Raw genomic sequence first — 25,437 nt, 5'->3', positions numbered from 1 at the left:
TAATGGGCAAGTCTTCAGACTGCTTTAACACAGAGGTGCCCAAACCAGGTCCTGTGGGCCAAAGCCGGCTCATAATGACCTCTGATTTGGCCTGTCATGCCATATTACAAAAGCAGGAAAAAAGGTGCAGTTGAAACATTGAAACTGCCATTAGCTCTGTTTACATCCAAAGATGCGAATTTAATTTATGCGCAAAACTAGAATATTGCATAAAACATTTGCAAATAAAGCACCATCCAAGTTTCCATCCAATGAGTCAAAGAAAACTAAATCGTCACTTCCTGATAAACTGGCAATAAATATCACTAATAAAAGTAGTTGAAGCCACTGAATATAATAATTTTTATATATGATAAATTACTTGCGCCTCAGAGCGAGCAGACGAAACACAATAAATGTTGTCATTGCTTTCGGAGGTGGATGCCTACTGTTTTAATTGTCGTGTAAGACAGTTAAACAGAAATACTTTGATGACAGATTTTGCTCAGGCATTTCAGAACGACCATAACATATCAGATGCTATTGGGCGCATATGTTTTTTATGTGCAAAAACTAAATCGTCACTTCCTGATAAACTGGCAATAAATATCACTAATAAAAGTAGTTGAAGCCACTGAATATAATAATTTTTATATATGATAAATTACTTGCGCCTCAGAGCGAGCAGACGAAACACAATAAATGTTGTCATTGCTTTCGGAGGTGGATGCCTACTGTTTTAATTGTCGTGTAAGACAATTAAACAGAAATACTTTGATGACAGATTTTGCTCAGGCATTTCAGAACGACCATAACATATCAGATGCTATTGGGCGCATATGTTTTTTATGTGCATTTTTTTTAGAATTTATGTGCATCTTTTTTTATGTGATATTGCAAAATGCGCATAAAAATAGGTGGATGGAATCATAGCTATTAAAACTAAACATTTAAAATGTATGTTTTTGCTTTTTTGCATTAAAGTGTACAGAATGAATTTGATTAAAAATAATAATTTAAATATAATATTGTTGGATGTAATGCAGTATTTAACTTTAGTCCCAAGTTTTTAATCATTTAATCATTTTAATCAAAAATCTAGTTTTATTTTTGGACCTTCATAGTAAAAAGATTTGGGCACCTCTGATTTCAGATTATTCCTACAATGTCAGAATCAGAAGAATCAGAAAGAGCTTTTATTGCAAAGCATGCTTGCGCATACAAGGAATTTGTTTTAGTGACATAAGCTTCCAGTACACAGAGACAGCAACAACACACAGACAATAAAAAATAAGATGAGAATAAAAAAAAATACACATATGTAAATATAAATACTGTAAAAATAAATAAATTGTATGTACAGTTGTGCTATAGATGATAGAATAGAATGAGATGCAGTGATGTACTAGGATGGAGGTGGTAACAAATAAATATAAGGTTATTGCACATTTTTATTGCATAATGTGGGGAACATTTAACTGTTCATGAGGTAGATTGCCTGGGGGGAAGAAACTGTTCTTGTGCCTGGCTGTCCTGGTATTTCCGGCTCTGTAGCGCCAGCCAGATTTTCTGAGCCCTTTTCCTCATTTTGGATGTATACAGTTCCTGAAGGGTGGGCAGGGGAGCACCAATAATCCTTTCAGCGGTCCGAAGTGTTCTCTGTAGTCTTCTGATGTCTGATTTTGTAGCTGAACCAAACCAGACAGTTATTGAAGTGCACAGGACAGACTCAATGCCGGCTGAGTAGAACTGTTTCAGCAGCTCCTGTGGTGTGCATTCAATTTTTTCACCAAGTTTTATAGTCTATGTATTACCTTTGTAACTTTGGTTGTGTCATTCCCAGTTTTGAAAAGATGGTGAGTGGGATGTACATGGGAGAGCTTGTGAGACTCATTTTGCTGAAGATGGCCAAAAAGGGGCTACTCTTTCGTGGCCAAATATCTGATGCTCTCCGAACCAAGGGAACTTTCCAGACCAAACATATCTGCTTGATTGAACAGTAAGATTACATACAAATATGAACTATATAAATGGATCTTAAATGGGAAAAAATAAGCATTATTTTTTTGTGTGTCTATGCGGAATCCTATGCCTAACCTATTATGACTGATTTAAAGTTCTCAATCTTCAAGTTTTAGTGATTATTTGTGAATTTTCCCTTCTGAGTAGATTAGATTAGATCAGCATGAATTTCCATCCTGGCTCAATCTAGTTGGTGGTTTGTGCTGGTCTAGATGGGGTTTAAATGTACATTCTAACTGAGGATGTTTCCAGGTATAAAGGCGGTTTGGAGAACACTAAGAATTCCTATCCTAACAAATCATACATCAATGGAAAGCTTATTTATTCATGTATAAATCTCAATTTCGAGAAATTGACCCTTATGACTGGCTTTGTGGTCTAGGGTCACATATGTGCCATCGGGTGCATTGGCAGAAAAGTGTTCATTTATTACTTTTTATTATTATAATTTTATTTTAAATGTATTAATTAGTGCAATAAAGACTGCACTGATGTTCATGGTGTTCAGCATCGTTTTACTCTCACTGTACATTGCCTCTTTTAAGGCCTTTTTTCTTGTTGTGCTTTTGTTCAGACTCAGTGAGCGGTTTGCATGGCCAGTCAGAGTGAAAGGCTCACAGAGGCCAAATTAAAGGGGGCAGTGGCTGTGTGCAGAGGAATGTATGTTGCTCTGTGATGGTGTCTGAAAAGCTTGGAGACTAAACAACCATATTAAATCAGCAACTGCTACTGTACTTTGAAAATATATATATTTTTGAGTAGTAGAAGCAAATTAGAATCAAATTCAAAGTTTTTTTTCTGGACTGTGAAAATGACTTAAATATTTTATTTAAAACTTAATTATTTTTTAAGGAACAGTTAAGGAAAGTCAACATTTTAATTCTCTGTGTGTGTGTGTGTGTGTGTGGACCTTGTTTATTATACTTTTTTTTTTTTTGAAGATCCAGTCCACATTCATTGTAATTCTAAGGAAAAGAGTGAGTAGTACACTACCGTTCAAAAAATTATTATACTTTATTCAGCAAGGGTGCATGAAATTGATCAAATCTGAAAATGATTGTTACAAAATATTTCTATTTCAAACAACTGCTGTTCTTTTAAACATTACATTTAGCAAATAATCCTGTTAGCAAATAATCACTGTTTTAACAATTTTTTGACCAAATAAATGCAGCATTGGTGAGCAAAAGATACATTTTTTTCAAAAACATTTCAAAATCTTAACAACCCCAAACTTGAACAGTACTGTATATTCTACAGCATGGACGTTTAAGAATTTTTTTGACAGCTTTTCAAAGATTTAATAGATCTGTTTGGGATAACATTAGCACATTTCCCTTTTGTGTTCTCTAATTTAAGCTCTTAAGGGATTTAACAAAGCAGTTCAACCAGGCCAGCTCCTGCTCACAAATCCTCATGGAGCAGGAAGGGAAAAGTTTACTCATCGTAATCCTTCCCGCTAATGCTAACTAGCTTCACTGCCGAACAATAGTAGCTGAAGCTAGTAGCCATGCTCTTCAGCACGTCACCGTACCTGCATGGTGCTAGCATGCATGCAGATATGCTCACTTTGTAAGAATACACTTTTTAGGTTAGCGAACTCTGCTAAATTAAGTGCAATAAAGAAAGACACTTCTCTTTGGTAACACTGTCTGTAGTCTTGATAAAAAATAATTGCATTCTGTAGCATATTGTTTACCTCTTTAATTTAACGCCATACAAAGAACAATATTTAGCACTGTTTGTTATTTGTGAAATATCAGTAAGTATTAAAAGTACAAGTTCAGTAACAGTTCTTACAATAGGACCCTTCTCAATGCGGTGGCATTGTTGTGTTATGCAAGAGCATGTGTTTAATCCGACTTGATCTCAAGGAGCCAACTAGTTCAGCTGACGGTGAGATTCTCTATCCTATTTTTTTTAAAGTAGCCCACCTACCTTCATTTATGGAAAGTGATAAGGTAACAAAAACTTCCTACATCCTGTGTCTGTTCAAATAGCTGTGTTTAGAGAACAGGCTGATATTTTGTAGTGTTTAGTTCCTTAAAAATGTTCTCCCGGGTCCTTTATATTTCATCAAAAGCCCTATGTTATTATAGTATTGGGTTACACATTAAGTTTATTTGTAATTTCTGCCATTTACAAGTATACAGTCAAATGACAAATCATTTATCCAGGTCCACAGTGGAAATTCCAGACAGATTCATGACCATTATTTTAGGCTTCATGAATTTTATGTTAGCTTAAATCATGAGCATTTCTTTTACCCCTTGTGGAAGATGAGTTTTGCTCTGCCTCAGTAAACTAAAGACTAGTTAGGAGACAGACATTCTGTGAGTTTATTCCTGTTCTTCTGGATTTTCTGTTGAGGACATGGTGTAATTAGCCTACTTCTTATAGCATTTTAGAAAGCAGCTGTTAAACAGTAAGAAAAACTTTTTTTTCACTAAAATGTATCTAATTATGCATCTCAAGTTCTAGTTCCACTGGACTGCCTTAATAAGCTAATCACAATGATCAAAATTATTCTTAAAAATCTTTAGCACATCACAGCAGTTAATCTTTCTTCTATGAGTACTTCATTAGACAAATTGCAATCTCAAAGGTTAGTCATGACCAAAATAACCCAAAAACTAAAAAAAGAGAAATACTATGAAAATAATTATCATTTGTCTTTTTTAATCAGTGTTTTTCCACACAGTACCTAAATTAAAAATATATATAATTTTTGAAAAAAATGGATGAATTGATTTATGAAACTTACTGCTTTTACTGATCTGGCTCAACCATTCCGCCTTATGAGGAATATTAAAAAGCATATCTAAAAATTAACCTGAATTCATATTAAACTGGTTAAGAACTGGCCAGTGTCCTTGAAAAAGAAAACTGACCTCTGTCACGGTATGTGACCGCTCATTCATGCATGAACATTTAGCTGTCAAGGGGTGTAGTAGGTCTACTGGGTAGGTCATTTGTGAGAATGTCAGACATTATTTATTACATGTCATATTTCCACTGTCACAGACACTAAGCAAACACAAACACTCCTAGTGCAGTGAGTAAATCTGCCAGGAAGTCATTGCTCCATTATGCAAACTTTAATTTTTGAAGAATATTTAAATTGATATAATGCAAAATAATTATTTTAGAGCCTCAGTCACTGAATTTTTTAATGATAATTAAATCACAAAATTACATAGTTATTACACAGTGCTCTGAGTAAATCTGCCAGGAAGTGGCATCATTGATAAACTATGCAAAGTACTCAACTGGCCGGTCATTGTTCCCTTGTAAATAACTGGAATGATCAGGAATGAGAGACATTTGAATGTGTGCCATATAAGGTAACATTTCTTGCCAGAATGATGCATGTCCTGTGGAATATGAACCGCTCTGCTCTAGGAAGCCTTATCTCACTTTGGGTCACCTTCAAGTATTATGATCATAAATGGCATTGGAGTCTTTTATCTGCTGTAAAAGTTTCTGCACTGCCACTGTCTATGACTAAAAATACATTTCAGGGACATCTTAAAATTGCAGTTGCGAGTTAATTGAAATGTCTCTCCGTATACTTAGGACTGAATATAGTCAGTGTGTGTATTGCTATTAAAAAAAATTGCTTTATAAAACTGTATTCCTCTACAATATAACAACATTTCGGTATAATACTATGCACATAACCGGGACAAATATGTGCTCTAATATATGTTTAGCTATATGAATGAATCAAATCTGTCATTTGTGATGCTTCTCGTGACGTGTCTCAGTGAAATTCGCTGTGATTGGCTCTGCTCAGAAAGAAGATGTTAGGCTCTCACAGTCATGTGCTTCTGAGAGGGGGAGGATGGCCACGCGCGTGCCTTGAAGCACGACCCACAGTAAGCTCATCTGGCCTGTGTCACCATCACCTCACCCGCTTCCACAGATTTTCCAATTACCTTGAAAGTTTTCCACCGTGACATTCCCCTGAGATACTGTAAAATAAACCCTATCTAGCTTAGGCTAACTGCCTCACATCAGCATTTAATATATAAATTGTTTAATTTATTTTTAAAATGTATTTTATATTTTCATCAGCATTTAATATGTCCAGTTTATACTGTATAATATAGGATACCATTTGTTTTAATTATTTATTTGATTAATACATAAGCATTTTAAGACCAGCTCATATCAAAGGTTTTGTTTTTATTTAGTTATATTAGCATTTATAATATCCAGATTATAGGGTACCAGTTGTTTATTTTTTAATACATAAGCATTTAACACCCATCATATATCAAAGGGTGTTAATTGTTTAATATTAAAAAAAGTTTTATTTTATTTACTTTTTATTTTTTAAATCATTTTAACATTTGCCTAATGCTTGTTTTTTTAAGTGTTGCTGTCTTTTTCAGGAAATTAACAAATGCATGTGTCAAATCTCTGTGATGCAAAATGGCTATTTTAGAGCCTCAGTCACTGTAATGAACATTTTAAATGACAATTAAATCACATAATGACATGGATATTGTAAGACAAGGAGTTAATTTCCTTTGCATTGTGTATGAATATGATTAGATACTAATATAATAAATTTCCCCATTTTAATAATCTGTAATAAAAAAAAAAAACTAAATTCTGCCATCATTATTACCTTATATTGCGCTGAATTCTTATATAGTACTATTTTGAAAATATTTGCACAAAATTAATTAACCAGATATTCTTTTTGCCTCAAACTTTTGAAATTTAGAGTTCCATATGTGGCACTTTCTCAGGCAGTGTGAGTCGAGAAGTCATCATGGTTTGGATACAAGTCAGATACTTTATAGGCCTCATTATTAATTTTCACAACATTGTTATTTTGGTATTTTTAATACACTATTATAGAATATATATATATATATATATATATATATATATATATATATTCTGACCTATTAATATCCCAATGATAAAATGCCTTAGTGTGTACAGCAAGTTTCTCTATATGAAAATTCCCACCAGTGACCACTTACCTGCATTTAAAACAAATGAATCTGATTTCATGTGGTTCGGTGTGATTTTAGATGTTATATAATAAATCATCTGAGATACAGAGTATAGTTTCAATTTTGACAGGTCTCTTTTTGTGTGTATTGCACTTAACTTTACCCTTTATATTCATACTCGTCTATCATTTAAATGATAACGTTTTCCTGGAATGGTTTTAATATGTTGTTAAACAACCTATTAAATTTGCTGTTCAGATCAGTTCAGTCATTAAAAAAAATACATTTAGGTTGTTGAAACGGTTTTGTTATGTATCCTTTTCATACGAATAACATTTCACTTTAATAACCTGCAACTACTGTTAACTGACCTTTCCAGTTGATGCTGAGTTTACAGTATTCAAAATCTTCACACTCTCAGACACCTCATTTCCAACCTAGAAACAGAAGACAGTAAGAAAAAAGAAAGGCATTTGATTTTCAGTGTTGCTTGGCAACAAGCACTGCACATAATATCGACAATCTGGACACGTCGAGGAGCCTCGAGAACCAAAAAGACGGTTACAGAGAGCATTTTTGACCTAACGCAAACATCTCTTGGCATTATTCTTTCTCTGTTTAATCTATGGCATAAACAGACTTGTTAATCACCATTTTACTGCAAACATTTTCTGAAGAATCTGTAAGAATTCACGTTGTCTCGCTGTGAGAGTGCTGCCTGGGGTGATTTGTCTCTGTCTTTGTCCAGCTCAGTAAAAAAAGCATTCCTGATTAAGCCCCCTTGGTCACAACCAAAATAAATGTTGATGCCGTCTCACCATTAAAAGAATGGTACACTATACCCTGTCAAGTTTCTGGTGTGTTGTCATAAAGATAACAGCGACAGTGTGGTAGCTAGGTAGCTTAATAAAGCAACTTCCAGAAGAGGAATGTTCTAACTAGTTTAATGTTACATGCTTTTAAGTATCAGTAAAGGGAAAGTTCACCTAAAAATGTCAATTCTGTCATCATTTACACATCCTCATGTCGTTTTGGCTGAACTATGTCTTTAAGTTAACTTGTGAACTCTTGATAGTAGAAGAATACTTGTAATATTGATGATTTCTTTAATTCACTTACAGAGAAGGGAGATTTCATTGCCCTTGATCTGGGCGGCTCTAATTTCCGTATTCTGCGGGTGAAAGTGTCTCATGAGAAGAAACAGACTGTGCAGATGGAAAGTCAGATATATGAGACTCCAGAGGACATCATCCACGGCAGCGGATCACGGGTACATGACCAGTTCTTCGTCTACCTGAAATCATAAACAACCAATTTTAGTTGAATATGTGTGTAAAATTAAGTATATGAATTAATATTGAACAATGTCATCTGAACATTGTGTCTTTAATATCACATAGTCTATTGTACATTAGATGGTTTAAATACCAAGTTCTGTTATGAAACTCTAGATGGCGCAGGCTGATGGGTCCTTGTAGCAAACTGATGGTATTCACAGCATTAAACTACTTGGTACTAGTTGATTTGTTCATGTTGCATACGCAGCCAATGAGCGTGCTGCTTTACATTTAAATGACTGTTTCGCATTCACTAGAGCAGTTCGCAGCAAGCATTCAAAGTTCCTCTGAAACCAGTGGCGTGCAAAGAAGGGGGGGCGGGGGTTTCGAGCCCCTGCACCTTTAATCGCGGAATCTAAAGTGCCCTTTCAATCTGGTATATGTGCCCCCGGACCACGATTTTTTATTTATATGTGCCCCCCCCGAGACTGCACGCCACTGTCTGAAACCCTCCACCTTCCCTAGCTCCACCTGTATAGATCTACTATGGGTTATTATATATGCTATTGTGAGCATTTAAGACAGCAATATGTCTTACATAAATATTTACAGCATTGTATCAGCAGTATTGCAGATACAGCAGTGCTATATTGGCAGCAGCAAGTTCCTGTACTTGCTTTGCAACAATTCAGCGACAGCAGCATAGCAGATCTATTCCACCAAATCCAAATACATTAACATTGTCATATCCATTACGCTATGCTAAAATCTTCTGAGATTTGTCATGATATAAATGGCGTTCTGATCTTTTGTCTAAAATCTTAATTGTCTTCATCTTGTACATACTCATTATTTCTTGCAGTTGTTTGACCATGTTGCAGAATGTCTTGGAGACTTCATGGAGAAACAAAAAATTAAAGACAAGAAGCTTCCCATGGGTTTCACGTTCTCATTCCCTTGTGCACACTCCAAACTGGATGAGGTAACAGAACAATAAATTCGATGTGGTTTCCCAAGAAATTATGACATTTACATTTCATATATTTCTACTACTATGTGTCACAGATCCAGTTTACACAACTGAGATTTAAATTTTTTTACTGAATCCTGCCTAAAACTTATGACAACATTTTTACTATTGTATTTTTACAGGCTGTTTTGCTAACATGGACAAAACGTTTTAAGGCCAGTGGGGTTGAGGGAATGGATGTAGTAAAGCTTCTAAATAAAGCCATCAAAAAACGTGGGGTGAGTGCAATAAAGTAATTATTATTTTATGGATGATATACAGGTGGATATTCATTTTAGACATTTTACTGAAAAATTTAATTGTGTAATTCACTTACAGGACTATGATGCAGATATCATGGCTGTTGTCAATGACACTGTGGGAACTATGATGACCTGTGGCTTTGATGACCAGCGCTGTGAAGTCGGCATTATTATAGGTAAAAAATAAAATATATATATATATACCAATATCTCTCTATATTATGTATTTTATTAGACTCTTAAATGGACAACAAATGAGTTTAAAATTAGAATAGTAGAGTTGTAATGCCCATGTAAATCATACAAATTAAAATTAAAAGAAATTTGCTCACAGCAACATTGTAAATATTAACTTCCGTCAGTGTACAGATGAATGGTGAATACCACAAATATATTTGATATGCTAAATATGCTGAATCAAAGCTTCTGGATTTTTGAACATCTGCGATGGGCATATGCTGCTGTGATCCCTCAGGAACCGGCACTAATGCATGTTACATGGAGGAGCTAAGACACATTGACATGGTGGAGGGAGATGAAGGCAGGATGTGTATTAATACTGAATGGGGGGCTTTTGGAGACGACGGTACACTGGAGGATATCCGAACTGAGTTTGACAGGGAGATTGATCGTGGGTCCCTCAACCCCGGCAAGCAGTTGTAAGTCACAGAACTTTAAAAGCTCTCAAAAATCTCAGCCTATTTTATCATAACTTTTGAAGAGGTAAAGGTGAATGTTGTCTTGTTTTCAGGTTTGAGAAGATGGTCAGTGGGATGTATATGGGTGAGCTGGTGAGGCTGATCCTGGTCAAGATGGCTAAGGAAGGCCTGCTGTTTGAGGGCCGCATCACCCCAGAGCTGCTTACAAAAGGAAAATTTGAAACCAAACATGTTTCTGCAATTGAAAAGTGAGTTGTCATTCGTTTTATTATGATTATTATTAATTCAGTAATGACCATAAATAATAAAAAAAAAAATTTAAAAGTTTAATTCTGTCTTTATCAGCATTTTAAGGAATATTAAAACATTCTAAAATACATGTTAATTTGAGTTTTATCTAAGTGTTCCGTTTATAAACAACACATTTTTTCAGAAATGATGATCTAACTTTAATTTTAAAAATGTACTTAATTCTAATTTTAAAAAATGTAATCACTGTCACTATAGTGGGCTGAAATTAAAGAAATAGTTCTAAAAAATGTACTCACCCTCAGGCCATCCAAGGTGTAGATGAGTTTGTTTCTATATCAGAACAGATTTGGAGAATTTACAGCACTTGCTCACCAATGGATCCTCTACAGTCTATGGGTGCCGTCAGAATAAGAGTCCAAACAGCTAATAAAAACATCTCTGTAGTCCACAAGTAATCCACATGAGTCCATCAATCAACAGTTCATCAATTAACGCATTATGTAAAGCTGTTTGTCAAAACCAAATCCACCGTTTTTCAATAAATCCATCAGGGTTTTTTTACAGATTAATTTGTTTGTTACAAATAGGTAGCATTTCACTTCACAAGACATTGATAGATAGACTGGAGTCGTGTTGTGGGCTATTTTGATGTTATTATCAGCTGTTTGGACTCTCATTCTGATGGCACCCATTCACTGCTTCATTGGTGAGCAAATGATGCAATGCAAAATTTCTCCAAATCTGTTCCAACGAAGAAACAAACTCATCTACATCTTGGATGGCCTGAGGGTAAGTACATTTTCAGCATTTTTGGGGGGTGAGCAGACCTAGGTGAACCATTCCTTTAAAGCCAATAAATGGTCCTTTATGACTCTAAAAATCATGATATTTTAAACCTTACAACAGTACCTCTTTGTTTTTGTTTTTTTTAGGAGTAAAGAAGGACTTACCAAAGCCAAGGAGATTTTGACACGCTTGGGTGTAGAGCCATCTGAAGACGACTGCATTGCTGTGCAGCATGTTTGCGCTATTGTCTCTTTTCGCTCTGCAAATCTAATTGCTGCCACTCTGGGTGCAATCCTCACACGTCTCAAGGACAATAAGAACAGTCCACGCCTCCGCACCACAGTGGGCATCGATGGTTCCCTGTACAAGATGCACCCACAGTGAGTATTACATTCAGATCATCAAATCAGACTAAACCCAGATGAAAACATGACTTATCAGTAATAGTATGTATGTACACAGCATTTATAGTAAGTGATCACAGAGGGTTTTGGGAAAACATATGCAGGTGCATGTGACACCCTGAGTGAGCGCTGAACCCTCTTGAGGGCTCTTCAGACAAAGGCTTGTTCTTCAGACAAAGGCGAGTTCTATTAATACTCATTGAGTAGGTTTCCATAGGAGCAGCTGCGCCTCTATCTGTTGTGACACTCTACTCACTGACCTTATATCTGGACACTAAATTGAACCTTAAAAGCTTACAGAAAGATTAGTTGAAAGAGTGAAGTTGATAATTAAATTGGAATTAATTTCTATGCAATTCATGTCACCTATTTACAACAATTTACAGGCCTCTTTGAATGTAAGAATAGACAGTAAGTCTTTAAATAAACCTAAAGGACATAGCAGTGCTCTGTGTGTTGCGCAAGAACGTTGTCCTTCAAATAAGCTGGACACACAAAGCCTTAAAACGCTTAACTGTTCAAATAACGCACTGTTGACATCTCTTTTTATTACGCGACGCTTAGGAATACTCGATTCCGATAGCTCAGTCTCTGCATTCTAAGTTCAATTCTACGTATTCTAAGTAAACGTTTACACGAAACGCTTTTTCATTGTTTTTCTTGTCCGTGACACTCATTCCGCGCCTGACAGGAGTTCTAAAAACGCGGCATTTAAGTAATTTTTTTTTTAATAAATTAAAAGCCATGCACACAGAACGCATTATTTTCCTTTGAAAAAAACGTCTTAAGGTAAACTTAGGTGAGCGCAACATTTTGGGAACCAGACGCCGCCAAAGACTCAAGATGAGCGCAACGGTCAAACACGTCCATCGAGCGCATGTTTACATAGAAAATGACCTAGCAGGCTAGCAGCATTTCATTTCCCCCATTCCTTTGCATCTCTAAGCGCAAAACGGGTTCTGCGTGAACCGAACTATAAGGTCAAATGGTAAAATGACCGTTAAAGGTTTTTGACAACCAGTATCCCGTTTCACTGTCTATGTAGGCATAGGCAATATCTCAATAGCAAGCGTGATATGTATAGGAACAATTAAATGATGGAGAAATTAATATTGCGTAACTTACATTTTAGATACATTGTCAGTTACTTTGTGTATTTTCGCTCCTCCACACTTGTGTTTCATTCCTGAACGAAACTGTTTCTGAATGAATCGTTTAAATAAATGATTCATTGACTCGCTTCCTGAATGAATAATTCTGAAAGAATCGGTTGAATGAATCATTCCGTTAACCAGTCGCATGTCGCCACCTACAGGCGAAAATGTAACCTACAGAAAGAGTCGTCAAAATTCCACCCCAGTAATATACAGACTGACTTTTAAATCCACATCCCCTGTTTCTGCCAGGTATGCCCGCCGGTTGCACAAAACTGTGCGTCGTCTGGTGCCAGAGTCTGATGTTCGCTTCTTGCTCTCTGAAAGTGGAAGTGGCAAAGGGGCTGCAATGGTAACAGCCTGGGCTTCTCGGTTGGCCGATCAGACACGTCAGATTGCCGAGACGCTGGCAGAGTTCCGGTTGACCAAAGAACAACTGCTGGAGGTGAAAAAGAGAATGAGAACTGAGATCCAGAATGGATTGAGCAAGAACACCCAAAGCACAGCCACCGTCAAGATGCTGCCCACTTATGTGCGGAGCACCCCAGATGGAACAGGTTAAAGATCTACAGCTACACAGTGTATTTTCCTAAAAATAGGCAAAGAATCCTAGATCCCCAGACATAATCTGCCATTCCTTCACTAAAAATGCAGTATCATAATTGCATCTTGTCTAAAATGCTACTCTGCTATGAGTAAATGAAATTCCCGTTATCCCTGTTGAATTGCATCATAGTATAATCCCAGGCAGGTTTACTCAATACAGGCACATGACATTGTTTTGTATCCATGATAGTGATTTTTAGTATGCAGCTCAGTTAAGAATAATGCATCCAGATGTGTTTTCACCATCCAACAAATATAAATACTGAGCAAATGGGCTGACAATTCAAAACCTGTCTAAATTCACAAATAGAGCAATACAATTAAACAATGGCACAGGAACTTTATGCTGTCTAAAATCCTCTCATTCCTATCCTAAATTATAAATTTGGCATTATTTAATACATTTTTGTATGCTGCGGGATTCATGACTGCTCTGCATTTCTGTATTTTCTCTTTGATTTAGAAAATGGTGACTTTTTGGCTCTGGATCTTGGAGGTACAAACTTCAGGGTGCTTTTGGTAAAGATTCGCAGTGGCAAGAAACGAACTGTGGAGATGCATAATAAAATCTACGCTATTCCCATTGAAGTAATGCAAGGAACCGGAGAAGAGGTGTGTGGTCATTGTTATGTATTTGCACCTCACTAAAAGACTAGACTTACACAAAAAGCATCTTTTATATAGTTGTACACAACCTAAAATATACCGCTAAAAGTAGCTTTCTATTCATCAGAGAATCCTGAAAAATTTTAAATGTTAATCTGATAATAATAAATATTTTTTGAGCACTAAACAAGCATATCATAATGATTTCTAAAGGATCTTGTGACACTGAAAATTGGAGTAATGGCTGCATAAAATTCAGCTTTGCATCACAGGAATTTTATTTTTGTTTTTAAATTGGAAAGTATTATTGTGACCATGGACCACAAAACCAGTCATAAGGGTCAATTTTTTGAAATTGAGATTTATACATCATCTGAAAGCTGAATAAATAAGCTTTCCACTGATATATATAGTTTGTTAGGATAGGATACTTTTTAGCCGTGAAACAACTATTTGAAAATCTGGAATCTGAGGGTGCAAAAAAATCTAAATATTGAGAAAATTGGCTTTAAAGTAGTCCAAATGAAGTCCTTAGCAATGCATATTACTAATCAAAAATTAAGTTTTGAAATATTTACAGTAGGACATTTCAACACTAACATTTCAACACTAAATGGTTTTAATTGCTGTTCCATACCACCTGCAGCTATTTGATCACATTGTGTACTGCATATCTGACTTCCTGGACTATATGGGGATGAAGAATGCCCGCCTGCCTTTGGGCTTTACCTTTTCCTTCCCTTGCAGACAAACTAGTCTGGATGCGGTGAGCTGTCTGTTTGCTTTTTCAACTTCATTTGCTCATCTGTTGAATGAAATCCTGATGATTTATCATGCTTTGATGAATACAGGGAATGCTGGTAACTTGGACAAAGGGCTTTAAAGCCACAGACTGTGAAGGAGAAGATGTTGTCGGCCTCCTGAGAGAGGCTATCAAGAGGAGAGAGGTGAGTTATGGCATACTGTCAGAAATGTGACAAGATGATACAAGATTTTATAAAGTAATTCATTTTTAAATCTTGATCCTTGTGTCACAAATGTTTTGTGTATGCTATATTATGTACAGGAGTTTGATTTGGATGTTGTAGCCATAGTGAATGACACAGTGGGTACAATGATGACCTGCGCATATGAGGAACCCACATGTGAGGTTGGGCTAATTGCAGGTAAATACAATACAGTCTTATATACACATTTGAGTTAAGAGAACATGCTAAGATATTCATATTCATATGTGATTTTAGGAACAGGTAGTAATGCCTGCTACATGGAGGAAATACGAAACATTGAGACAGTCGATGGAGTGGACGGCAGGATGTGTGTGAACATGGAGTGGGGAGCATTTGGAGATAATGGCTGCCTGGATGACATCAGGACTCAGTATGATAATGCTGTGGATGATCTCTCCCTCAATGCCGGCAAACAAAAGTGAGCTGTTTTACTCAGTCAAGTGTGAAGAAAAGAAAAGTGTCAAAATAAATTGATGCAAATGTTTTAACGTAAGAAAGCAAGTCTGGAAGAACTGGTCAGATGAGGAACCTACTGTCTGTACCATAATTTAAGAATGTAAATGTAGCATTATGGTGTGCTTAAGAGACTTCTTTTAAAATCATTACAAAAATCTTATCAATCCATAACTTTTGAATGATGGTGTGCAATATTTCATATTTTTTTATAATGTTTTGGCATATTTGAGATCTAAAAATTGAAAGTTTGTTTTTTCACTTTTAGGTATGAGAAGATGTGCAGTGGCATGTACCTGGGTGAGATTGTACGGAACATCCTGATTGACTTGACAAAGCGTGGCTTCCTCTTCAGAGGACAGATCTCTGAGACCCTGAAGACCAGGGGTATCTTTGAAACCAAGTTCCTTTCCCAAATCGAGAGGTACTACTCAAATTACATTGCCATATTTCATCACAAAAACCAGACAGACTGAAATGCCTAAATATTTCAAATTGCTTAAAGGGGTGGTTGATTGCGATTTCACTTTTTTAATGTTAGTTAGTGTGTAAAGTTGCTGTTTGATCATAAACAATATCTGCAAAGTTACGAAGCTGAAAGTTCAATGCAAACGGAGATATCGTCTTTTAAAATTCTGGCAGTTTAATGCCTACAAAAAACGACTGGTAATGGACTACAACGAGTTACTTCCCGGGTCCGTTACCTCAAGAACCCAGAATTTTACATAAACCCCGCCCCCGGGAACACGCAGCAAAGGGGGCGGGGCCATGCTGCGCTGCTTTAGAGAAGAGGAAGAGAAAACTAGAGGTGCACGTAAAAATCTATTCATATATGAATCGCAATTCTGTCTTCTAACGATTCTAATGGATTCACAAGTTTCAAAATCAATGTTCAAAAGCAGCATTCTCATCCTGTTTCTGGCCTCGCCCTGCTCTGCACACGCTCTGCAGCTCTCTCTCTCTCTCTCTCTCTCTCTCATTCAGATTATCAGCTCAGTGAATACACAAATTTTCACATATTATAGCTAGCTATGAGAAGCGTTACATGGACGCGCATGCGGTTGCCGAACTGTATTAAAGCTTTAATCAGAATAAAACCGTATATTAAAAGCTAACAGAAGCAGTAGCATTTACAAATAACAGTGTATCTAAAAGTATGAGACCACAACAAACAAAAATCTTAGGCCTACCATTAAAAGCCGTGCTTGCACAGGTTCTGCGCGATCCTCTTCACTAATATCCTCTGCGTCTCAATCGGGCTCAAACTGATAAGTGATATAGACAACGTCAATGTTCACAATACAACCGGAGCACATGCCGCTATGTTGAGGGGCGGGACGTTTAGACACGCGCTAGAGGTGGTTTAGCCAATCACAACACACTGGACTAGCTAACCAATCAGGGCCCATCGTGTATTTCTGAGGGAGGGGCTTCATAAAAGCAGGAAATGATCAGCGCGTTCAGAGGAGAAGGGACGGAGAGGTGTGGAATAAAGGTAAATTATGTGAAAAATAATGCGTTTTTTAACAAACGAAGCATTAGCACATGTTAGACTGCACCCCATAAACACAATCAAGCCTTTAAAAAAAACAGTCAACCACCCCTTTAATGGTTGTTTCTTCCCTCTAGTGACCGTTTGGCGCTACTGCAGGTCAGGTCCATTCTGCAGCACCTGGGCCTGGACAGCACATGCGACGACAGTATTATCGTCAAGGAAGTGTGTGGAGCTGTTTCCCGCCGGGCTGCCCAGATCTGTGGAGCAGGAATGGCCGCTGTTGTAGACAAAATCCGAGAAAACCGTGGTCTGGACCATCTGGATATCACCGTTGGGGTGGATGGCACTCTGTATAAGCTCCATCCACAGTAAGTGCATGCAAAATGAATGTATTTATGATTGTATTTATAGCTTCAGTGCATATTTCCAAGTGATGGGCGTAAATGTGGTACCTAACTCATGCCTCTCTTTTCAGTTTCTCACGGATAATGCATCAGACTGTGAAGGAGCTCGCCCCCAAATGCAACGTCAACTTCCTGCTCTCAGAAGACGGAAGTGGGAAAGGTGCCGCCTTGATCACCGCCGTTGGGTGCCGCCTGCGCCAGTAAGAACAAAAGAGCTGAACCCTGCATCGAACAAGCTCGCAGCTCCTTCTCTAGCTCTCTCGCAGAGCGTATACATTTCCACTCGCAGCTGTGACTCGGCTGTCATCCACCACAATCCGGCACATCCTTCTGCTCATGCCCAGAGCTGTGATTTGACCCCTTTGCTTTGTATCTCACTCCTACATGTTCCTGTCAGCCTTTCTCTGTGTATGTCTTTGTGTGTTATTAGGGGTTGGTCTATCTGTGTCCACCCAAACTATATAAAGATGTGAAACTGTTGTTAAAGTATTTATGGATGTATATTGGAAAAAGGGAAGAAATGTAAACACATTACAAACATTAAAGTTAAGATATTTGACCAAGTATATGAAGATATTATTTATTTTATTTTTATATTTGATGGTAGACGTGACAGGAAATGGATACCTGGGGGAAGAAGGTATTTTGTTGCGATTATGCCAAGCTAATTCCAAACCTCTGCGTATTGTCAGGTGTGGCAGTTTGTGGTGTGAATATTGCAAAACATTTGAGGAACATTTTGCTAACCATAACAGCCTCCTCACTGGTCATGGTCGAAGTGAGGAAGACGGGCAAGTTCAGTCTCGCAGTCACAGCTGCCTTCCTGAGAATTCAAGCCACTTATACTGGTCGCCGTACAAATGAACAAAGACAGGAAACCTATTGCCTTTGCATTTCCACTTTCTCTGAAATAGTCTTACCCTCTCATTCACAAAGAATTTAGCGGATTGTATCATGCGTATTGCTTTTGTCAGCTTTTTGCTGTGTGTGTGTGTGTGTGTGTGTGTGTGTATGCAGATCTGCGGGTTATCGGTACTGATTCCCAGTAAATGTCCTTCTGCATGCCCTGGCTGGTTATTTGTGGGTGATCCTGTGTAGTTGATGTGAGTGAATCTGTGTAGTGGCTCAGAGATCTTCTGATGAATGCATGCCTTATTTGGTAACTGAGGTCTAGCATCCACTGATTTTGTACTATTTCATAGTTGCACTATATAAATAGATGTTCCTGGAAAAACCTATATAGGGGAAATCCATAAAAATATTTTGATCAACTCAATTTGTGCTCTGTGGTGTCCTTCGCGGTTGCCCAAACACCGTAGCGTTTTTTCATTCAGTATTTAGATCCTATGTGATTGTTTGTGCAATAAAAGAAATTCCTATAATATCTATCTTGAATGAATGCATTGACAGTTGATTTGCCAGGTGAATGCAAAAAAAGCATGCCTGAACAATATGGCTCAATTTTAAAATGATCCTCCAATCACATTTCTTCTTGTTATAGTGAAAATGCTGGTTATTTTATTATTAATTAATAATAAAACTGTCTTGCAGTATTTTTATTTACACACTTAAGACATTAAATGGGCTACTGATACCACAAAAGTCACAAATAAATAAAGATTTAAACTTTATCTTAAGGGAGCCAAATGTGAGCCTTGATTGATCGGAAGCTTCAAGGTGTAGTAGAGTCAGATTATTTATCTTATTTTTGTGGCTACTGGGTACTTACTGTTTTTCTGTTGTTGTTGTTTTTAGCTTTATATACCTGGGTTGTCATATTTGGGTACATCTCAATCCCTCTGTTCTATTTTACATTTTTGTATTTGACAAAACTCTAGTAATGTAATGCACTAGTAATGCAGTAACTGTACAATATCCTTTACTCAGATTTCATACATCCATACAATTAAACAGATCCTAGGCACTCATACAAAAGAAAAACAAACAAACAAATGAGATTTCTACCAACAAAATCAATAAAAATATTAATTGTGCATTACCCACTGCCATTATATGTGACAGCATAACAAACAAAATAGTTGTATATAGAAAACATAAAGCTTAATTATTAATCAGCTACATTGTAGAATTTCTTGGATGTTGTACTTGAAAGAAAAAAATACATATTAACTTTGAAATGAAATATCTCAGGTAAAACTGTGGCAAACATACTAAATTCTCTTTAATCAGTCAAGCGTTTGGAAGTACATGCAGATCTATATTAAATATAATCGATCCACTGAAATGTAAGCTTGCTTGACTATTTACAGTACAATTACAACTGTTTGGTTTTGTTTATATTTTAGCTTATATACATGATATCTTCGACCACTATAAATAACACATATTTCCCACCTAATTTGGTCTCTCTTTTTCCAACGCTGTCAAATCAACCCAACAGTCATCATACTGCTTACACCTGACTGTATAGCTCAAGCAATCCATACTCTTCGGGTACAGATGCTCTGACCAATTTAATGCTAATTTTGCAGTTCTGTTTTCACATTTAGAGATGCCACTTGACATTTAACCAATATTTACAGCTTAAAACATTCATGGCTCAATAGTGGTGCAGTCGTTCATGTTTAGGGTCAGTAATATGTTTATTTATGTTCTTGAAAGTCTCCTGTGCTCAGCCAGGCTGCATTTATATGATCAAAAATGCAATAAAAAAACTGTAAATCTGAATTTTTAGCATCAGAGTCACATGATCTTTCAGAAATCATCCTAATATGCACGGATTTGGTGCTCAGGAAACATTTCTTATTATTATCAATGTTAAAAACAATTGTGAGGCTTAATATTTTTGTGGAAACTGATACATTTTTCAGGACTATTTGATGAATAGAAAGTTCAAAGAGATGAGTAATTATTTGAAATATAATTATAAATGCCTTTATTGTTATTTTTGATCAATTTAATGCATTTTTTCTGAATATATGTATTGATTTCTTTAAAAAAAATCTTTCTGACCCCAAACCTTTGAACAGTAGTGTATACAGTATATACAAAATGAACTGATCTATACACATACTAGGACTAGTACTGTACTTCAAGCAGCAGCACAGAAGCAAATAAGGCTTGGTGCTTCTGCCATAGGAGTCGATGAATACTCCACCTGTAAAGCCCACTGAATCCACAATAGAGAACAATAAGAGGGAAAATCAAATTCTGTTGTGAGGTATTAAGTGCAAGTATGGTCGTGCTCGATTTTAATAATCGCCAACAGGGATGTTTTTCACCCTCATCACTGACTGAAGTGTTGTAGAATTCAGGCTTTGATTAGTTTGGATGTGGTGTCTCCTGGTTCACTGATATGATTACGGACCACCATGCTGGTGGTCTCAGTGCGATAACTGCGTCTCATGTGGAAGGTTCTCATGTGCTGCAGCTCCATGTTGTCCTCCTCAGAAATCTTGACGAGGGGGCACCACTGGAATGCTTTGCGAAAACCTGAGCGGAATCTAAAGAAGGACAGCAGATGCTAGATTTTAACTTCTTGTGCTTTAAGAATAGGACTTCCTGAAGAATATAAATACAATTTTAGGGATCAATAACTGACATCAATGCAAATGCTGCACTAAATATCCATGTTAATGTGTTTATATCTAATATTTTCTCCTTCCTGCGATGTAATGTGCATTTACCTTTGGTTTAGACAGCAGTAAATTATGGGGTTGTACATAGTGGAACTCATGGCCAGCCAGAAGATGGACAAATAGACCTGCTGGATGTAGTGCTGCTTGTATATGTCTCTGTTGAAGCTCCCCAGGATGAAGTAGATGTGGTAGGGAAGCCAACATATTGCAAAGGTTGTCACCACCACTATCATCATCTTCACAACCTTTATTAAATTACAAAAATGGCATGAATCTTTTTTTTTTCTTTCAACACAAAGAACTATAATCCAAAACCATAAAGAGCTGCTGCCACCAATGAAAAATCTCTCTGGAGGGGCTTATTATTGTGAAGGGCACAAGAAAGAAAAATGTGAAAGGAATGAAAAAGCTAATTTCCTGTTCTGCCAGAAGAAAAGCTTTCTGTCCCCAGGGAAGGTTTTACCACTGATTTTAAAATTTTATGGAACTTAACTACATTTGCTCATGATAATACACTTTTTTCCCCAGATGTAGCTACCAGTGATATGTGTCTATTTAGAGTTTAGAAACATGACAACTGTCTTCATCTGAGTGTGCATGTGGGCACATGGCTTAAGTTAGTTCGGTGACTATGCAGAGAAACTGGAATAAATAACAAAATTACACAAGTAAATACTAGCATCACTTACCTTGCGTTTCGCCTGCATCTGGTTCTGGTAGTGGTCTGATGCTTCTCCAGGGATCTCGCTGCCCCACAGCCTCCGTCCCACCAGGCTGTAGGTCACCAACATCACCAGCAGAGGGAGCAAGTAGATCAGGATAATCACAGCAATCTGATACCTATGAGATCAAGCAGCACTTCATGAGCCAAATTTACATAAATGGACATTTTTAGGTAAGAATCCTCTACTGTCATTTTTTAAAATTCCTATGTTATGCCTTTGATGGGCATTAAAATCTTTGAGAAGTGAAAAATTAGGCTACTCTCAATGTTTAACCTCATTTAAAATGATTTTCTTGTCAGTAAAAATTGAGCAAAGCATACAGAATAAAAGGATACACTTTGTGTCCACTTTTCTTACGAGAGCTGATGTTTCCCTCCATAATCGTCTGGCCATTCCACCATACAAACAGTCCGAGGGAAGTAGAACTTGGTGCTGGCGTAATAACACTGAGGAAAGGCCAGTGAAAAAGCCACGGTCCAGATGACCCCGATCAGAACTTTAGTAGTAGTGGAGGAGAGCCTGAGCTTCAGAGGGTGGATTATAGCCATGTATCTGTGGATTTCAGCCAACAACATCTTAATGAAAGTGAATTTATGCCTTTAAATGACAGGGTAACATAAATTTGATATATATGAATAACAAAATGGAAAAGGCTGGCAATACCACTTTGTTGACTTTCCCTTCTATTGCCATTCAGTGCATTACAGAGCTTTTTTGGACGCAATTTTCTGCATGCATAATGTATAACTGGAGCACATCCAGAAAGAGAAGATTGATTGTTTGCATCATTTCCCATACTTAATTAGGCTATTATCATCTACTTGTTGGTCACTAAATCAGACTCTTATTTATATTAAATTACCAGAACACAATCCACACCCAGCGCGAAGTCTCCCTACCCATTTTGCTCATGAGTCACCAGGTCAACTGGAATCTATTATCCAGGAATATCACAAATGCATTATTTGCGCGCACTAAACGGACTTTCAGAGAAACGGAATATTACGCGCGCAGGTAAATTACATGTTCGGGGACGTTGCGCGCTCGAACTACATGCGCACGGGTTCTTATTTAGACCCATTGAAAGCTTAAGTGTGGGTCCTAATCAATTCACAATTTTTATTGAGTTTGCATGAGCGTTTAAGCGCTTTTCTCAACCCTTTTAAGTAACCATGACAATTGCTCATAAAAATATGAGTTAGGCTATTTATCATTAAAAGGGGCCAGAATGAATATTAATCTAAGACTTGTTTTAATATTAAATATCATTAACTAATTTTGACCGTCTATGGAAGATTGGTGGTGGTGCACAGATAAAAGGTTTATTGGCTACTTAAGCCTTCGAGTTGATGGATTTAGAGCTATTTTCCTCTATGTACACTGACAAAACCTCAAATTTGGTCGAATTAGGTTTATATCCCTGCTGGGGAAAATAGCTAACCAGCTTCATCAAGGTCTGCCAGGTGGATGTCAGTCCACCTGATTCATCATTTAGATCTTAGATCAGCTCTTAACCATATATGACCAGCAAAAACAGAAGGGTAACAGACCTAACCTCATCTATGTTTTATCACAGGAACTTACAGTCTGTAACTGATTTATGGCACGATTAATGTCATGTTATCATAGGATGATGATTAATGATCCTAATCTATGGGAACATGTTATGGTGAATTGAAAAAGAACTACAAATCTTTAGATTGTTAATTGCAATTTATAAGTTGTAATGTATAAATAACCACAATGATTTTCAATGAAGTGCTTTGGTGTCTGCTTACCTGTCAACAGCAATAGCCGCCATTGAATAAATGCTTGAGAACATTGCTGTTATTGGGAAGACGTTTTGAAATTTACAGTATCCCAAACCAAAATACCAGTCATTGTGCAAAGCGTACACGAAATTAAAGACAGTGTTAAAAGTTGCCATAGATGCATCAGAAAATGCGAGGTTCACAATTAAGTAGTTGGTCACTGTCCTCATGCGTTTATGTGCCAGAATGATCCAAATAACAGTGACATTGCCAATGATGGACACAATTACGATTAAAGAGTATGCAATCGCCCATAGTGCCACCTGCCAGTCCGGCTGCTCGAATAGATTGGTGGAGGTTTGGTTACCATCTTCCTCGTCGTAGAGAAGAGATGTTGAAAGGGGGTCCAAAGTGGTATCCATTGTGTTTGGCTGTAGTCACATAAATAAATCTGTATGCTTATTCCAGTGAATGACTCGCTCTGCTATCGCTACGACATGGTAAACTTGTGTATTTTAGACAGCTGCAGCAGTTCATTTTCCAAAGGGTGAGTGTGGTCAGTGCGCCTCGTGTCCAAACCGCCTGCTGAAGTGCGTTATTGCGCCCGAAGGGATGATATAGCACTGAAAAACTGAAGGAATGTGTGCCAAGTGTTGGAGGTGTGTCGGGTCCAAGGCAATGACGTTGAATGAAACACTTTTGCCAGCGCGCATTGTGACGCACAGCATCCTACACTCCTACTAAAAAGCTCGGTAAAAGACCGCAAAATATTTAATTGGTATGCAATTGAGACGTTAACCGTGGACATCTTGGTGCCATCAATAATAGCCAAACCCCTGTAGCGCACACTAATGGAAATATGTCACAGTTTAGAGCATGTTTGAGGTCTGCTGTACTTGTTCTGCTGAGACGTTGCTTAGATACCCCTCATTTCTCCAATTGTGTGAGGTGATATTTGTTCATTTTGTCAGAGCAATGAGACAGGTGTCTGGGCAGCAGGTGGAAGAAGTGGATAGTGAATTAGTGGACATTACTCTTATTTGGACACTTCGAGTGCTATATGATATTTCAGGTTGATGTCTGAAGATCTGTCTTTTTCATTATTGTGCGAATTAGGGTAAGATGACCCCCGAAAGATCAAATTAAGCCCCCCCCCCCCCAACCTCAATTTTTTACCAGCACTTTTAATTAATGGCTATACGCTATTTTTTATTTTGTGTCTCTGGAAAATTGCAATCTGTGACGTGTTATGTTGAATATCAAATGTTGATAATGAGGGAGTTGTGGACACATCAATGTTTTTGGATTTGTGTAGTAAAAGTAACAGTTTTTATTTTGAAGTAAAAAGATCAAATTAGACCCTTATGATGACTTGGCACAGAACCCAAGTTGTTATTATTTTTAAATTAAATATTTATTGTAATTAGTGGGGGTTTTGTGTAATATTACCATTGATTTGATGTACATTTCAGACATCTGTAGGTTAGTTGAGTGAAATCATTAAATTTGTATTCACAGTGTTGCTATTTATGACATATCTTTACTTTTTAAAGGACAATTAAATATATTAACAGATTACCTTTCATTTGAATCTCTTTTACTTCTGCATTGTCTGTCATCAGTTATTCAATTATTCAACTAAATTATCAAAATAAAATTTAAACCGAGTAGTTAATTTAGTATGTTACATTAATGACACTTAAAAATTTAAATATTATTAATAATTATATCAAAAGCTATTATTACTTTCTTTAAAAATTAGACCCCTTGCTGTACTTTCTGGGGTGAGGGCTGGTGCAGTTACTCCTCTCACCCCTCATTTAATATTTTACATTGCTAAATTAGCAATCCTTTATTAACACATTGCATGGCTGATTTATAATCATCCTCCTCCACATTGTTCTTAAAGCTGCAGTCCGTAACTTTTTTGTGTTCAAAATGTACAAATTTCATATAATAAACGAGTACACCATAAATCCATTTTCCAAACCGTGTTTTTGGCTTGTCCTG

At 36.9% G+C, this 25,437-nt stretch overlaps 2 protein-coding genes across 2 annotated transcripts; one reads left to right on the top strand and one right to left on the bottom strand.

Moving 5' to 3' along the window:
• The first annotated feature begins 2 nt into the window (after nucleotides 1-2).
• Nucleotides 3-17,918, top strand: LOC107601780 (hexokinase-1). Its single transcript, XM_016294073.1, has 17 exons — nucleotides 3-48; nucleotides 8,096-8,244; nucleotides 9,114-9,233; nucleotides 9,404-9,499; nucleotides 9,600-9,699; nucleotides 9,999-10,182; nucleotides 10,275-10,430; nucleotides 11,367-11,600; nucleotides 13,031-13,335; nucleotides 13,848-13,996; nucleotides 14,637-14,756; nucleotides 14,842-14,937; nucleotides 15,057-15,156; nucleotides 15,235-15,418; nucleotides 15,722-15,877; nucleotides 17,083-17,316; nucleotides 17,424-17,918. Exons 1-17 carry the CDS (start codon nucleotides 3-5, stop codon nucleotides 17,554-17,556), a joined length of 2,562 nt encoding a protein of 853 aa, XP_016149559.1. The 3' UTR covers nucleotides 17,557-17,918.
• A 2,532-nt stretch (nucleotides 17,919-20,450) lies between these two features.
• Nucleotides 20,451-24,000, bottom strand: LOC107601831 (neuromedin-K receptor-like). Its single transcript, XM_016294142.1, has 5 exons — nucleotides 23,455-24,000; nucleotides 22,034-22,228; nucleotides 21,641-21,791; nucleotides 21,000-21,196; nucleotides 20,451-20,816 (listed from the first exon to the last, which is right to left on the bottom strand). Exons 1-5 carry the CDS (start codon nucleotides 23,847-23,849, stop codon nucleotides 20,624-20,626), a joined length of 1,131 nt encoding a protein of 376 aa, XP_016149628.1. The 5' UTR covers nucleotides 23,850-24,000; the 3' UTR covers nucleotides 20,451-20,623.
• Between the last annotated feature and the right edge of the window lie 1,437 nt (nucleotides 24,001-25,437).

The sequence above is a fragment of the Sinocyclocheilus grahami genome, unplaced genomic scaffold (genome assembly GCF_001515645.1).
Source record: "Sinocyclocheilus grahami isolate Dianchi unplaced genomic scaffold, SAMN03320097.WGS_v1.1 scaffold313.1, whole genome shotgun sequence".
In the NCBI taxonomy this organism is placed as follows: domain Eukaryota; kingdom Metazoa; phylum Chordata; class Actinopteri; order Cypriniformes; family Cyprinidae; genus Sinocyclocheilus; species Sinocyclocheilus grahami.
The sequence above is the reverse complement of the archived record's forward strand: the minus strand, read 5'-3'. Positions and strand labels throughout refer to the sequence as shown.